The following is a 16,141-nucleotide window of genomic DNA, read 5'->3' as shown; positions in this document are numbered from 1 at the left end:
AGAAAGTTTTTTGATGATATTGATTTAATCAGTCAATATCATCAAACAACTTCAGTGCTGATTTAAAGTATCAATTGTAATTATCTTCCAACTCCAATTTTGTGTTTTTCAATTATATTTTTATTAAAAACATTTTTTCATTGAGTCTTATATACTGCAATAAATTGTATTTTAACTGATGTGCTTGAACATCACTAGGGATACGCGTACCATTTTGAGTTATATTTTTATTAAAAACATCATTTCATTGAGTCTTATATACTGCAATAAATTGTATTTTAACTGATGTGCTTGAACATCACTAGGGATACGCGTACCATTCATTAAGAACTGATGATTTGGACTGCATTATATTTAGTTAAAAATTGTTAAAAAAATAAATAAGAAAATAAGAGAAAAAATGGAAAATAAACTTCTTCTAACCTCAAAAACTTNAAATTTTGATAGAGTTTATATAGGCTTGTATTGTTTAAGCATAAATACATAAGTTAGGGACACAAAGGCATAAAAGTTTGAACATATATGCTTAATCATTTGTAAGTTGAGTCATGTTCTGTAGTATATATTGTCTGGTTACCTCATCTTAACTTTATTAATATTGAATGAAATCTACTTATTATTTACATGGGCTCTGCATTGACTTGTGTTTAATTTTTAAATAATTAAATCAGTGTGAGAACTGAGGGGGTAGATTATTGGCACTCTACCACTTATCAGCTTCTTTGTCAGGGGATGGCTTGGGTAATTGAGTGGGAGGGATAGCGAGGCCATGACAAGGTGTCAGATGATTGTTCCCATTGTACAGTCTACCCTTGTAGTTGACCTTGTTGCTCCCCTCTAGCATGTAGCAGGTGGAGGTTCTTGTTAATTGGCTACTTATTTATACATTGTAATGCAGGTGGAATTGAATAATCCCCTGCTGTGAGGGGAGAACTTCCAAAGATGGTTATACCCCATTCGCACCGAGCATTTCGATCTGGATTGTGACTAAGGTCGGAGAGAGTTCCGTGGTGCGAACGCTCTCGACCGTTTCAATCTCGACTGAAACGAGGCTAAATCGCGATCGACTGGAGAGAGTTCTTGAAACTAGATCCAGTCATAAGAGAGATCCCACAATCCCACGCGCGCGAGAAAATACAAGATGACTGCTGAACACGTGTCCGGCTATCGACAGAAAAATAAAAAAAGACATCTGGAGAGACGATGACATCTGTCTATTATTAGATATACGGCAAGAAAAAGTATTTATTTCTAACCAAAACTTCCATTTTGTTTGTTGGTGTTTGTGACTTACGCTTAGTTATGTCAATTTTATCATCGCGTGTAATAGCCGGGTTCTTCTCAAGCGAGTTACCTGTGCGAACAGCACGACGTTCCACTGGCAACAGTCACAATCCAGATTGTGGGTAAATCGAGATCGAAGTGAGTCGTGGATTGTGTGCAAACGGGGTATTAAAATGACCAAGGAAGTCTAGAAGGTCACGTTTCGAAGTGACACATTATTCTGTTGGGTCGAAAGGTCTAACTTCGACTTCCAGGGAAGGGAAAAACTGGAGGAAGAAGGAAAATAATGATGAAAAATAATTTTATAATTGTTTAAGCTTTTTAAAACTCCTTGGGAGTTTTAAAAAGCTTAAACAATTATAAAATTATTTTTCATCATTATTTTCCTTCTTCCTCCAGTTTTTCCCTTCCCAGGAACTCTTTTTAAAACTCCCAAGGGATTTTAAAAAGAGTTCCTAAAAGAGTCCAAATCCTCACATCAGTATTAATCATTAGAAATGATTATTTTAGTTGAACTTAAAGAAATTGCATAAAGCATCAAAACTACAAGTGTATTTGTTNAAAAAGAGTTCCTAAAAGAGTCCAAATCCTCACATCAGTATTAATCATTAGAAATGATTATTTTAGTTGAACTTAAAGAAATTGCATAAAGCATCAAAACTACAAGTGTATTTGTTTTGTACATTTAATGCTTATATTATATTACCAAATATATAGATTAAGGCTGTGTACACATTAGGCGTTTTCAAACGCGCACTTTGGTAACGCACATTTTAAAGAACCAAGAGTTCCGCATAGTATACACACTCAAACATGCGTTGATAGATTTTGCTTAGAATGCGCATTTTGCGGGCGTCAGCCACATGCTTTGAGATACATGTGCTGCCATGTTGTTGTACATTCGATTGCACACTTTCGGGTAAAGTAGACACACATTGGCCGAAATGGAGAATGATCATTTTGATACTGATCTATTTATTGATAATCTAAAAGAGACTAGCCATCGTCATATGATTTTATAGATATTCTAAAAGAACTAAAAAATTTGGGTTCATATTGTCTTAGTTTTGGATATAACGTCACAAACATTCCATGTGTCAGTCTATCTCGTAATATTGGGTGCACCCAAAATTTTCTTTGCCTCCTCCATCGTCGCTATAAAAGACTATGGAAGAGGCGCACACAAGCAATTACTTTCACATCCATTTCCAAACTGAACCAGTGCGAACGGTTGTTAAACGCTGAGCTAAATGTGCGGTGTGTACACTGCTAATGCATGTTTAACGCAACGCAAAACGCATAATGTGTACACAGCCTAAGAATTGTTAATTCTAATCCAAATATGCTCAGATGTAAAAATGAGTGATGTGTGTTTGTAATTTTAGCAAAAAATGTACTTGATGTGAATACAAATAAAAATTTATTTTAACATATGTTTAATTTGATCATAATAGTGGAAGTACATTAATAACAATCATCTTTAAAACTAAAATATGAATACTGCTAAGAATTTTATTAAATTAATTAAGATTATAAATACATTTAATATTTAGTTTAATGGAGCTTATTTGTATGGAATATGTACACTCACTGCCAAAAGTTAAGCACGGAGCAATAAACTGTGAAAAAATTGACAAATACAGCTGTGATTGACACAAAATGCAGCAGGACAGTAGCAAATATGTTTATGCATGAAACAACACAGAGAGTTACATAGAAAAATGAAAACAGTATTGAATTTTCATAAAGTATAAGATGAAATCATATTGGAATCATTAACAAAATGATGTTTAAATCCAAAACAAACAAACAAAACCGACATTAGTAGGGTAAATGGTCACCCCTTATCCTTACACAAAGTTTACAGCGTGTAACCATGCCTTCCATGAGGTGATCAACCACTCCAGAGTCAAATAAGTGCCATTCCTCCTGTAGAGCAGTTTGCAACTCTGTGAGAGTGGCAGGGGGTGGGAAACATGTACACACAGCACGGCCGAGGGTACCCCAAAGATTCTCAATGGTATTGAGGTCTGGCGAATACGCCGGCCAATCCATACGCGCAATTCCTTCACTCTCGAGGTAGTCATCGACGAAGGCAGCTCTATGGGGTCGTGCGTTATCATCCATTAAAACAAAAGCAGGACCAACTGCTGCAGCATACAATTTCACAGTGGGTTCGAGGACTTCATCCCAATACCGGACAGCCATCACAGAACCCCCTCGATACATGTGCAGGTCGGTGCGATATCCCAATGAAATGCCTGCCCACACAATAATGCTTCTACCTCGGAATGCATGATGCTCGATGATGTTCTGGGGTCGATTGCGTGTGCCTTTTTCTCTCCACGCTCTTACACGTTTGTCATCTGGCTCCAGGGAAAATCACAACTCATCCGTGAACATAACGTTGCCCCAATCAGACACAGTCCAATTCACATGTTGCCGACACCACTTTAATCGTGTGCCTCTGGATTGGACGGATAGTGGAACACAAACTCGTGGTACCTGGGCGTACAGTCCGTTCATGTGTAGCCTTTGGCGCACAGTAGTAGCAGATATCGTTTTACCAATGGCTGCTGCAACCATCGATGTCACACGTGTAGAGGTTGCTCTTCGATTCCGCTTGGCTACAAGAGCAATATAGCGATCTTCTGCAGGGGTCGTAACTCTTGGGTGACCGGCCACAGGTCTTCGGACAACTGTTTGGCTTGTTTGGAATTGTTTTCATAACCGTGAAATGACGGAATGATGAACGCTGAAGAAAAGAGCAACATCTGTGATTGATTGTCCTGTTTCAAGGCATCCCACACACTGCCAGCGCTCACTGTCTGTTATTCGTCTTCTGGAAGTCATAGAAACACGTCAGTCATGCACAGTAATTGTACAACAGTTCTCCACACTTTTTCTCGGCACTTACATGCAACTCCTCTCACACTTCAGAAGGCTGGCTTCTTATACGACTGCCTGTTTTGCATATTTCGTGACACGTAACCTTGATTGATAGTAACGTAACATATTTGCATGCTTCCACCTACCTCTGCAGTGAATTGCAGCCTGTCAAATGCAGATTGCTTTCCGGACATGAACATTTTCTGCTCCGTGCTTAACTTTTGGCAGTGAGTGTATATTCTTGTCATATTAAACCTTATCTTAAGTGACTGAAGCAATTGTTTGCTATCAAACCCTGACAACATCTTAAGTACTGCACATCTCTAGGATTGCTCTCATATTTTCAAAATTTTTTACCAAAATTAACAATTATAAATATTACATTTAATTGAACTAGTAAGAAAGAAGCAGCTTTTTAATGCTTTGAAAAGATTCGACAAATATTACATGAAAGAGTACCAATCAGTACTCTTTCATGTCATAACAAATATTTCTATATTTAATGATAATACAAAAGTTAGATAATAAGTAATCTGGTAACCAGCAAAATAGAATAAAATAAAATAGTCTTTTAATTAAAATGTAATTACTGATAGAAGAACTAGTTTAATAAACTGCTCAACCATATTAAACCAATTAGTGATACTCATAGGAAAGACGTGATATAAACGAAACAAAGAAAATGCAGACCAGAATGTAACACTTTTTAATCAGAGGACAAGTGGGATTTTCAATTCTGTTATATTTGAGATTAGAATATTTTGTTTTCATAAATATTATTATTATTTTATCAAATATTTTACCTTGTAAATTGATAAGCGAGAGAGAATAAAGCAACTTGTTGAATTGGATTCTTGTATATTGAGTATTCATAAGTCATACTTTGTGTAATAAGCATGTATTTATTTATGTTTTTGTTACATTCTCTTTGAAGGTAGAAACTACATACTAGAATTAATTTGAAGTTAAAATTAAAGACTGTCAACAAACAGTTACCATTTATTCACTTGCTTCACTGTTCCAGAATCAGCCTTTGACAACAACCTGTTTTTGTAGGCTACTTTGTTGCCAGAACATTAAAAATTTTCTTTAAAGGCAGTGAAAAAATATCTGATTAAAACAAACATTAAAAAAATGTTTGTTTTAATCAGATATTTTTTCATTGTTTTTAAAGGAAATTTTTTAAACTTTTGGCAATTTGGCATTTGTAAAATTAATCTGTTTAGGATACTATCAAAAAGTTTAGTTTAAAAATTTTTGGAATTAGATACAAATGTTTTATCGTGTAAATGTAGTATTAACTGTTGTAATAAATTTTACTGTTCTTAGTTAATTGCTATTAAAATGCCAACATTTTTTTTTTTTGGTTTTATGAAATAAAATCAGAAAATTAATTACTTTTCAGTTTTTATGAATAATTGAGGTAGTAGTAATAAATTATAAATAAGTTATTAATTATTAATTCATATAAATATAAAAGTTAAAATAAAATATTTTTAAACAATGACTTTTAAATTATAGTTTAAAATAATTTACTTTTACACTAATGAACATACATTAGTATTTAGTATTAGTATTAACATAATATTATAGGTTTATTTTAATAAGTATTTAAATTATAATTGTAAATGATTAGTTATTCAATGTATTAATTAATATTAAAGTTAATGTATTAATGTTTTTAATGTTTCTGCATATTTACTATATGATTTTTTTTTTTCTTAGAGTATGAATACTGGAAATGGTTCATTATGGAATGATAATAAAGAAAAACCAGAAGGAGGTCAAATAACTACATGGAATGTTGATATATTTATACAAGCTCTTCATGAAATGGTAAATAGAATTTTATGAATATAAGTTTTATTTAAAATATTGTTAAAATTTTTGTTATGTATTTCAGCTTTAGCCTGTTATGAGTTTTTGGTCAACTCTTAAGGCAAATATAAGCTTAAACCAGAATTTTGAGCTAAAAGCCTTGATTAAAAACTTTATTTTTTCACTCAGATCACACACAGTTTATATATATATAATATAAAGTAAAAAAGTGAAATTAAAAAATTGTAAATGAAATAAAATAAAAAAAATTATCTTTGTTATTACTGAAGATTTAAGGTGAAAAATGAAATAAGTAGACATTATCTATATTTGAAGTTTTATATGTAATTATTTCATTACATTAGTCTTTCTTCTTTGATCATATAAATTGTTTTGTCAAATAAATAAATAACACAGTTCTAAATGCAAATTCTGTCATGTGTGGTTTTTCAGTTATTCAGGTACATTTTTTCCCATCATTGCCTCAGTTAATGGCATTTCTTCTTACATTTCAATTTATTTAAAAACATTTCACTTTTATTCATCAACAATTTGATTTTCAGAATCCATCACTGGACTGGAAAGAAGTGATATATGAATTAGATCATCCTGGATTTATTTTAAAAGATAGACAAGGATTTAAATTATTATGGCAAGCTTTAATGCATGGATTGGGATGTAACAGTTTTCCTGTAGAACACTTATTTAGACAGTGGAGGAATGCAGAGGGTCAAGTAAATATACAGAATTTTATATAAAATGTTATCAAATTATTATTTTGTAAAATATTTATCAGTTAATAATAAATATTCATTTTTTATAGCTTTCATTATTTCAACAAATACTTACTAATTATGACATGGTTTCTTTAACAACATTTAATTGTCGTTTGATAAACACAGAAGTTTTGAAAGCACCTCCTGAAGATGATTCTCCAGCAATTGGAAATTGGTACGATTAAATTTCTTTCTCCTATTTTTTAATAGAGCATGCATGCATGTATGTATGTATGTATATTTATTTATAAATTTATATATATATATTTATTACTTTCAATTTAGGAAGTGTCTTGATTTGATTGGTACATTATTATATCTTTCTGATGCTGGTTACTATGCACAAGTTCAAGAGATTTTCAAATTTCCAATGCAACATTGTCCTGATTTACTTGTACTTGGTTTAGTTCAGTTACAAGTAAGTAATTTAAGACTTTTTTTTTAATTTAGAATATTTAATTCATTTAAAATAGTTTAGATCTTTTATAATAATATAATGACATACCTGATGATGATATAAAAGTAAAATATTGGATTGGCGAAAAAGTTCATTTGGTTTGCAAATTTTGTAAAGATGAAAATAAATGAAAACACAAAGGTGTAATATCTGGTGAATATAGTGGATGAATCAAAACTTCCCAGCCAAACTATAACAGTTTTAACCAGGTCATGAGAGAAAAACAGTTTGCATTATCCTTATGGAAGAGTGGGAGATGTGCCTGAGGTGGGTTCGAACAATAGTTTAGACCAGATATATTCATGAATGTGGTCACTTATTACAGTTGTTGTATGTTGTTTCCAACCAAAAATCGATACAGGTGGTCATTTAATACAGGTAACTTATATGAAGGTTCTATGTATAAACTATTCCGTGCCAGAAATTTTGACAGGTGCTCGTCAAATGCAGGTGGTTGCCTAAGTAGTTTTTACTGTATATAATTAATGTAAATATAAATAGATTCAAATTTCATAATAGGAACAGGATGATAGTGATATATATTATTCAGTCTATCCAGAAACAGTTTAGATTTATCTCATATTATTGCCTTTCTGAATTTATAAATTAATACTTTAAGAAATACTATGTTATTACACTTTATTAAAATAAAATATATTTAATATTAAAATAGACATATTACAAATATAAACATCAAATCTGATAGTCATATATTAAAATCAAATAATTGCAGAATTATATTGGGCTATATTACTATTACTAACATTAATTAAATGCTAATTTAACTAAATCTCTTGCTTAATTAATTATTAAAGTAGTAATTTAATTATTAAATTTAGCAAGATATGGTGCCTAATGCCTGCTTATAGTGCCAAATTAATAACACTTAATTAACAGTAGTAATAGTAGTAGTATAGCCGAATATTATTTGGGAATCATTTGGCTTTAATAAAAATATTAATTCATTTGATCACTTTTGACAAATAGCAACAAACTTCTATTCTTTTGTTTCTCAAAATAACTTGATTTCCATGTTAATTTCTGAATTGGTTGAGTTTTAATACATTACCTCAAAAAATTCTAAGTGGCATGTGGTATATGGTAGTGCATTCCAACCAATCAAATTGAAACACATCAATTTTGAGTAATAATTTGCTTTGATTTGGAATGAACATTTGAATTGTTTGTTTTTGTATGTATAAGCATAAATACATATTTTTCTTTTGTGATATTTAAAATTATGAAATATTGTTGGATCTTAGACCATGTTGATATATGCATTGGCTGACATTATTGCACTGTTAAGTTTTTTTTTTTTTTTTGCATTTAATACCAACTGAATTTAATGATTTGAAATCTGTCAAATCAGTACATTTAACTGGTAAAGAATACAAAAGAAAATAAATGCATTTATTTTTTCTGTTTTCTTTTATTTTTCATGTAAGAAATTGCATAATTTTGGGGATTTTAGCAAATTATATTGAATGAACAAATCCACAATAAAATATGAGAGTTAACACCTAGGTAGAATTCAATTATCTAATGAAATTCTTCGGGTGAATATCTTTTCAAAACCAAAAATTGGATATATTTACCTATCTCACTCTCATTAATACTTTTAAAAATGATGGTATCAATCACTGTGTATGTGTTAAGCATAAAATATGTTTTAATTGAAAGAGGAGTCTTTAATGATATATTGTTGGTGAAAATACATAAAGGTGTATCTCAAAATTTGGCAAAATGAGTTAGATATGCCTTTAAATATAAGCCTGGGTCTTTTGCACTGTGGTGGAATGGCCTATCTCTGTGTAACACCATTTTCATTCTATGGAGTGATAAACACTGGGCATTTCTCAAATATCTGGTGAAAATAATATAACTTACAGACATTTCTTGAGAGATGCCATAAACACTAGGTTTTTAAATGATTTTAAAGGCAATTTAGGAATTTTAATAGCAAGCTTGCTTTGTTTGTTTTGATCTTCAACAGGTCATCTATTTGCCTGTATCAAACAACAGTACAGTATTTTACAAAAGAAGGATTACTGTTTATAATTTAACTTTATGACATATTTTCTTGGGACTGTTATTGCTTTACCTGGAATGAGTGCAAAAGTGGTCAAGGTGCTTCTGAAGTATCAACAGTACTGTTTAGAATGTTTAGATGAAACAAAGGTCCATACTTCCAATTTATTTGCTGATGGTTGTGATGGACAAAATCAGAATTCCATTATGGCAGGAGCTCTTGTATACATTGTTTTGCTGTTGGAATATTTAGATGAAGTGAGTCTTTGTTTCTTTATTACTAATCATGAACAATGTGAAGGAGACTGCTCTCAGTGCAATTTCATACATGATTAAAAAGGCTGGTGAATTGTGATTTCTCAGCTTATACCAGTCTTGTGTCTTGCAAGAGAGGCAAAGGCTTATAAGTGCAAGAGAGGCAAAGGCTTATAGTGCACTCTTTAGGTTATAATGATTTTTTAGACACTATAAGAATTTAGTGAGAACCTTAGTGCATTCTGTCTGAATCGATGATGAGGGAAAAGCTTCTAAATGGACAGACATTGTTGAATTCAATGTAAGGAAGAATGAATTGGGTAAAATATTTTTTAAAACAAACCACATTGATCATAACTACCGATCATTGACTTTAAAACTGCAAAATGCATTACTGTTGACAAAACAACTTTAACTTAAATAAGAGATCTCATCTATTGTCATTTGAAAAATACAGCCTAATCACTGTTTGCTTTGGACCAACTCCAGTGATAAATTTGCCTGAACATCTTCAGTTTTATAAATCTTTGCCTCATTTGGTAGAGTAAAAGAAAAATGAAAGTGTTGTTACATACAGTTTAGTTTCTTCTCTTGTCAAAAAGGTTCCATTCATTTTTATTTTTGTTTTCATCTTTATTCAAGAAATATTAATTATAGCACTTTAATTGATATAACAGTAAGCAGGTAGCCTACTTCACCACTTAGCATCTTTCAGTTTCTGACGTATATTAATGGGTTTAAACAAAATTTTTTAATTACATTTTTATTTTCTTAATTCACTTTTGGATCTCACATGTTTTCTTCTTAAATAGTTTATCCTTATGTCAATTTACTTGTATTGTTGTGTTTATTGTTGATTTTATGTTTGTCATTTAAAAACTATTCAGTACAATAATCTCTTTTCATTTTGTTTTTATTGCATACAAAACATTTTATTTTAATAGCAATCAGTTACTTTGAGTCAAAGTTTAATATTAAATAATAATTATGTCTTAATTCTAAAAGGCATATTCCAAAATAATAGTAATGAAACTAATGATAAACTTATCTGTTTATAGTATTTACCAATTACTGTAAATAAAAACTTGATTATTTTCAATATTGATTGACTAAATATTTTCAATGATGATATATTTGCAAGATGTTATTGAAAATGAGAATTTATTTATGTACCACTTGACTTGAATAATATCTTTTTAAATTGTTTCTTAATTGAAAAATCTGAACCAGCCAATTAACTAATAATCTTATATTAGATACATGATACAATAATTCTCCAATCTTATGAATTTGCTGAAAGTCCTGGTATTTAATTTTGCTAGAGAAATACAAATACTGATTCAATATAATGCTGTCTACTTGAAGCCTAAAAAAAAAAGCTCAAAATTTATGCTGATTTAAATTATTGCAACATTTTATTGATTCGTACATAATACGATTATTTACAAAAACGAACCAATCAGAAAAAGGTGGCATAAAGGTGTACTTTCTTTAAATCTATGTTTGTTTGGTGCAATTTTGGAAGAATATAACATCATGGATGCCACAGGCAATATCGGCTTCGCTTGGCAAGAATTAACTGATAAATGCATGGAGGAAGTATGGAAGAAGTTATGGCTGAAGGTATCCAAGAATTCTCAACAAGAAGAGCCTATTGCTGTATCGTTAGGTTGATTAAACTCAACCTAATTGATACAGCAGTAGTAATTTAATTATTAAATTTAGCAAGATATGGTGCCTAATGCCTGCTTATAGTGCCAAATTAATAACACTTAATTAATTATTAAAGTAGTAATTTAATTATTAAATTTAGCAAGATATGGTGCCTAATGCCTGCTTATAGTGCCAAATTAATAACACTTAATTAACAGTAGTAATAGTAGTAGTATAGCCGAATATTATTTGGGAATCATTTGGCTTTANAAGTATGGAAGAAGTTATGGCTGAAGGTATCCAAGAATTCTCAACAAGAAGAGCCTATTGCTGTATCGTTAGGTTGATTAAACTCAACCTAATTGATACAGCAGGACTAGGAGATGTAGATGAGCAGGATATTGAGGAGTTCTGCTGATTTCTGGTGAGAGCTTACCAACAACCTTCAAGAACTGGCAGAACAAGGAATCCATGTAGAACTAGAAAATAGTGATTCTGAAAACGAAGAACTCAAAAAATTTCTCTTTAGATTTCCTTAGTAAAAGTTTGGTAAGATAACTGAAATCATTGATCAAATTGTAGTGAATGATCAGATTTTGAAAAGAGTACAAAAGCAAAGGCATTTTGGATGTGATCTTCTGCTACCGACATTTGCTTAAGGAAAGAAAAAAGCGACAAATGAAGCTTCACAACTTTATTGCAAAAAAAAGAAGAAGAAGAAGAATTTCAGAAAAGTCAGGACCTTCGGTACAAAAAATGAACTATTAATATGAAAAAATTAATATAAAATATAAAAAATAATATAATTAATATGTTGTTATACATTTCTGTGTGCATCTGTTTGTGTGTTATTTAACATATATTATTATACAAATTAATATAAAAATAACTTAAAGTAAAATTTTATTTTCAGTTGCATGTTTCCCTATCCCTATGTACTCTCTGTTAAAATGGCCTTGTTTAATACTTTCGTTTAGCCCTTTGTCGTCTAGGAATGCATCCCCCGCATTAAGCAGAGTCTTACTGTATATGTGTGATGCAGTCGTTATGTATTTGGATTGAATTTTTGATGTTTGAATTTAGCATAGTTTGATGATTGGATGTGAGGCACAACAACTTCAAAATTTGGTAGATTAATGTGCCAGAGGTCAGCTTGCTGTATTGGGAGTAATACTATGCAAGTTGTTTTAAACATGTCCAGCATGTCTGTAATTCATACCATGACAAATTTCTGTAAACAATTAAACTGTGTGCATTAAATTCTACTTTAAGCTAGGAAAATGGTTATAGAAATTACAAAAGCTGTTAAGGGTTGAACCCAAACTTCTGAGTTGTTTTTCCTGGTTTAAATTAAAGCAGACAGAGCCTCAGTTGATAAGTGCTGTCTCAACCAGTGTGACATTCAGTGCCAGAAATCATTGAGAAAGTTTGGCTGCTTATCTGCAAGGATTGTTGTAGAACCAATGATGAAGTCATTATGATAGGAAATCAATTATGGAACCAGTTACAAAATTTTATCCAACAAATTGAACATGTGGTGAATTGCACCAAAGAACATACTAAGGTTTTTTTATTGATGACCAAAAGCAGTGGTGACTTGATAATTGCTCTGACCACAAATAGCAGGCTGCCAGTGACTGCAGTTTTCTTTTAATGTTGGCAATGAAAATTGGGTCTATGCTCTACAGTTCAAAGACTAAATGACATTTAACTCAATGGAAAAATCCAGAATTTCCATTCCTGAAGAAGACAAGGCAAGTCAAAAGCAAAATTAAGTCTGCTAATTTGTGTTTTTGATCAGAGGAGAATTTTTCATGAGGGATGTGCCCCTCTTTTTAAACAGTTAATTCTGCTTTTTACATTGAGGTTTTAAAGCACTTTGCTATAGTGTTGATTTAATCATATCTATTAAAAAAAAAAATGAAAGATTTTGTGGAAAAAATGTTGTAAGCATATTGAAATACTCAGAAAGTTAGGTGATTAGAAAAAATATTTTTTCAGGTCTTTCAAAAAATTTAGATACAGTGGTACCTCAGGTTACGAACGCCCCAGCATATGAAATTTTCAGGATACGACATGAAATTCGAACATATTTTTGCTCCACGATACGAACAAAAACTCACCATACGACGTTACATCAGTTCGCATTTTTCATTTGTTTTTCTTACTACAGTTATTTTTTTTAATGTATTACTTGGCTTTAATTTGAGTATGTTTTTCGCGTTGGAACGAATTATTTGGTTTTACATGTAATCGTATGGGAAAAGATGATTCACCTTACGACATTTTCATGATACGATCTCAGTTTCGGAACGGATTAATTTCGTATCCTGAGGTACCACTGTAACTACATGAATAATTTTAAAAAATCATTGGTGCTGATTTTACTTTGTGCCAGTGACACTGGGTTAATGATATCTTGAGAAATTATCAGAATGTCATCATTTTGATTATTTTAATTACTTTTCTGTAACAATTTTCATTTTATTGTAATAGAATAATAGTTGATCAATTAAGTCAACTGTTCAAAAAATTAGCAGTTAGGATTTGATCTATTTATTATCTTCTACAAGTTGACATTTTTAGGAGTCTTTTCATTTAATTAGTATTTTGACTGAAACATTAATGAATGATGAATTATGGACAATAAAGAATGAGTTTATAACGAAAAAATTATTATTTATTCAAAAATTATTAAGATATTCAAACATTTTTCATAAAAATGATATACTTCTGGTTTCTGTAATTAACCTTGTATTTATTTATTTATTTATTTATTTATATATATATTAAAAATATTGTATGCATGTATGTGTAACTAAAATTATTTGAATCTCCTTATCTCCTTAGAATCCTATAGTTATGTTACGACAAGAATTATTAACATCCTTGATGCCAATCTTTTTGGGGAATCATCCAAATGGTGCAGCAGTTATTCATTATGCATGGAACTATCAGGTAAAATTTATCCTTTGTATATATTAATTCTTATGATAAAAATACATTTTTGATATTTTATATCTAAATTTAGTTTTATTAAAGATAAAATTTAATACCAAAAATACTAAATTATTAGTTTAATGAAAGATAAAGCCAATATTAATTTAAGAATTGAAACTTTTTACTTTGCAAACCTCTATAGATACAGTGTTTCTTATTAAAATAGACTGAAATTGTTGAAATTGTAATGCTAAATAATGCTAAGTCTACATAATGCTAAATAAAATTTCTTTAAGATATTTTAATATCAGAAACAAATTGTATAAAAGTTTCTGTTGCTGTTTTCAGACTCATACCAGTTTTGTTCGACCAATCATTATGCATGCCATGGCTGAATGGTATTTACGGGGAGATCATGACCAAACCAGATTGTCACGTATTTTAGATGTAGCACAGGATTTGAAAGCTCTTTCTGTTCTGCTTAATGGAAGTTCATTTCCATTTGTGATTGATTTGGCGTGTTTAGCATCAAGAAGAGAATATTTGAAGCTTGATAAATGGCTCACTGATAAAATACGTGAACATGGGGTAAAGTTTATATTTTGTACTTGATTGTCTTTTGTTTTTGTAATTGTTCTGAGTAAGCATTAAATTGTTTGAGAGAACAAATTATAGTAACACAATTAAGATGGGTATCCATCTTAATTGTGTTACTATAATTTGTTCTCTCAAGCAATTTAATGCTTACTCAGAACAGTTATTTTGTAAATTGTGTTATTTTATTTTAATTATAAAATTGTGATGATGTAAAAAATTTAAATGTGTGTACAGGTAAATAAACATGTGCATGCGCACACATAGTGGAATAAATCATAATTTTAAAAGGTTTGCAAAGTACATTTGCACTGCCTTGTATTGTTCTGTCTGATTTGTGAACATTTTGTTACAGTTTAAATTTTATGCCTAAGAAGATTTTTTGATATAATGAGCCATGTAATAAATTATAGTAAAAAAATAATTTTTTGTAAAAATTCAAGATTTGTGTACATCTGCTAATGTTCAAACTTTTTCAGTAACACAAATTTGCTTGAGTAATGTACAGTACAATTTACTATTGTTTCAGGCAGTGTCTGAAAATATTTTTAATTTTACACTTTTTATTAGACAAACTTAATTGGCAAGATGTGTGCCAAACTCAAAAATTTTTCATACTTTAATTTTTTTTTTATATATATATATATGTATTTTTTCTTATTTACCTTAATTAAATAATTTATCTGAAACTATTTAGTAAAACTAGGGTTAAAAATTATCAACAATGACATTATTTTAAATTTAATATGAAAGAAAAACAATATGTATAAAAGTTATCTTGTATTATAATTAATTTACAATATAAATGTTTCTTCTGATTCTATGTCACGACTTGGTGCATTTATAGACACTTGGCAAATAATTCCATCACCTACATTTACTTCTTACAGAAACGCGTTTCGGGCTTTCGCCCCTCTTCAGTCTGTTACGTCGATAGTTGTGACTTGTGTGTCCGTACTTCCCGCTCCCTTCCCCTCCCCTCTTTTTTCCCGACTTGACGGACTCCCCCGCATGCCTCGTAATTTGTAACATTACCCTTCTCCGAGTGTTGCACACAGCCTCGCCTGCGACTGTATAAACATTCTATTTTATTTTAATAATTGAAGCCAGTTTTTATGGATGTTGATGCTAAGGTTCTTGTTAATATTATTTTTGTCTATGGTAATTTCGTAGTTTTCTTTGAATTTCCTTTTGTACCAATTTTTTTCTTTGTGTACTATTGTTGCATCCTTTTTATCTATTTTGCAGTTGTGGGTCGTGCAGTGTTCGTAAAAAACTGAGTTGATTCTGTTATACTTCAGGTCTGCGATGTGTTCTTTTAGTCTTGTTTCTAATTTTCTTTTTGTTTCACCGATGTATACTTTTGGGGGTTCGCATGTGCAAGGTATTTTATAGACGACTTCGGTAGTGCTGTATTTGTCTGGTTGTTTATTTCTGTCGGGTACAG

General features: G+C 30.7%; 1 protein-coding gene across 1 annotated transcript in view; it reads left to right on the top strand.

The window, feature by feature from the left end:
• LOC111630481 (CCR4-NOT transcription complex subunit 1-like) overlaps positions 1 to 16,141 on the top strand; it is a 143,780-nt gene that overhangs the window by 71,883 nt on the left and 55,756 nt on the right. Inside the window, exons 9-14 of the mRNA XM_023374583.1 lie at positions 5,899 to 6,009; positions 6,555 to 6,725; positions 6,815 to 6,942; positions 7,053 to 7,185; positions 14,011 to 14,118; positions 14,449 to 14,688. Of these exons, the coding sequence (XP_023230351.1) occupies positions 5,899 to 6,009; positions 6,555 to 6,725; positions 6,815 to 6,942; positions 7,053 to 7,185; positions 14,011 to 14,118; positions 14,449 to 14,688 (891 nt within the window). The remainder of the gene's footprint in view (positions 1 to 5,898; positions 6,010 to 6,554; positions 6,726 to 6,814; positions 6,943 to 7,052; positions 7,186 to 14,010; positions 14,119 to 14,448; positions 14,689 to 16,141) is intronic.

The sequence above is a fragment of the Centruroides sculpturatus genome, unplaced genomic scaffold (genome assembly GCF_000671375.1).
Source record: "Centruroides sculpturatus isolate CEXI.00-Female unplaced genomic scaffold, Cexi_2.0 scaffold554, whole genome shotgun sequence".
Classification (NCBI taxonomy): domain Eukaryota; kingdom Metazoa; phylum Arthropoda; class Arachnida; order Scorpiones; family Buthidae; genus Centruroides; species Centruroides sculpturatus.
The sequence above is the reverse complement of the archived record's forward strand: the minus strand, read 5'-3'. Positions and strand labels throughout refer to the sequence as shown.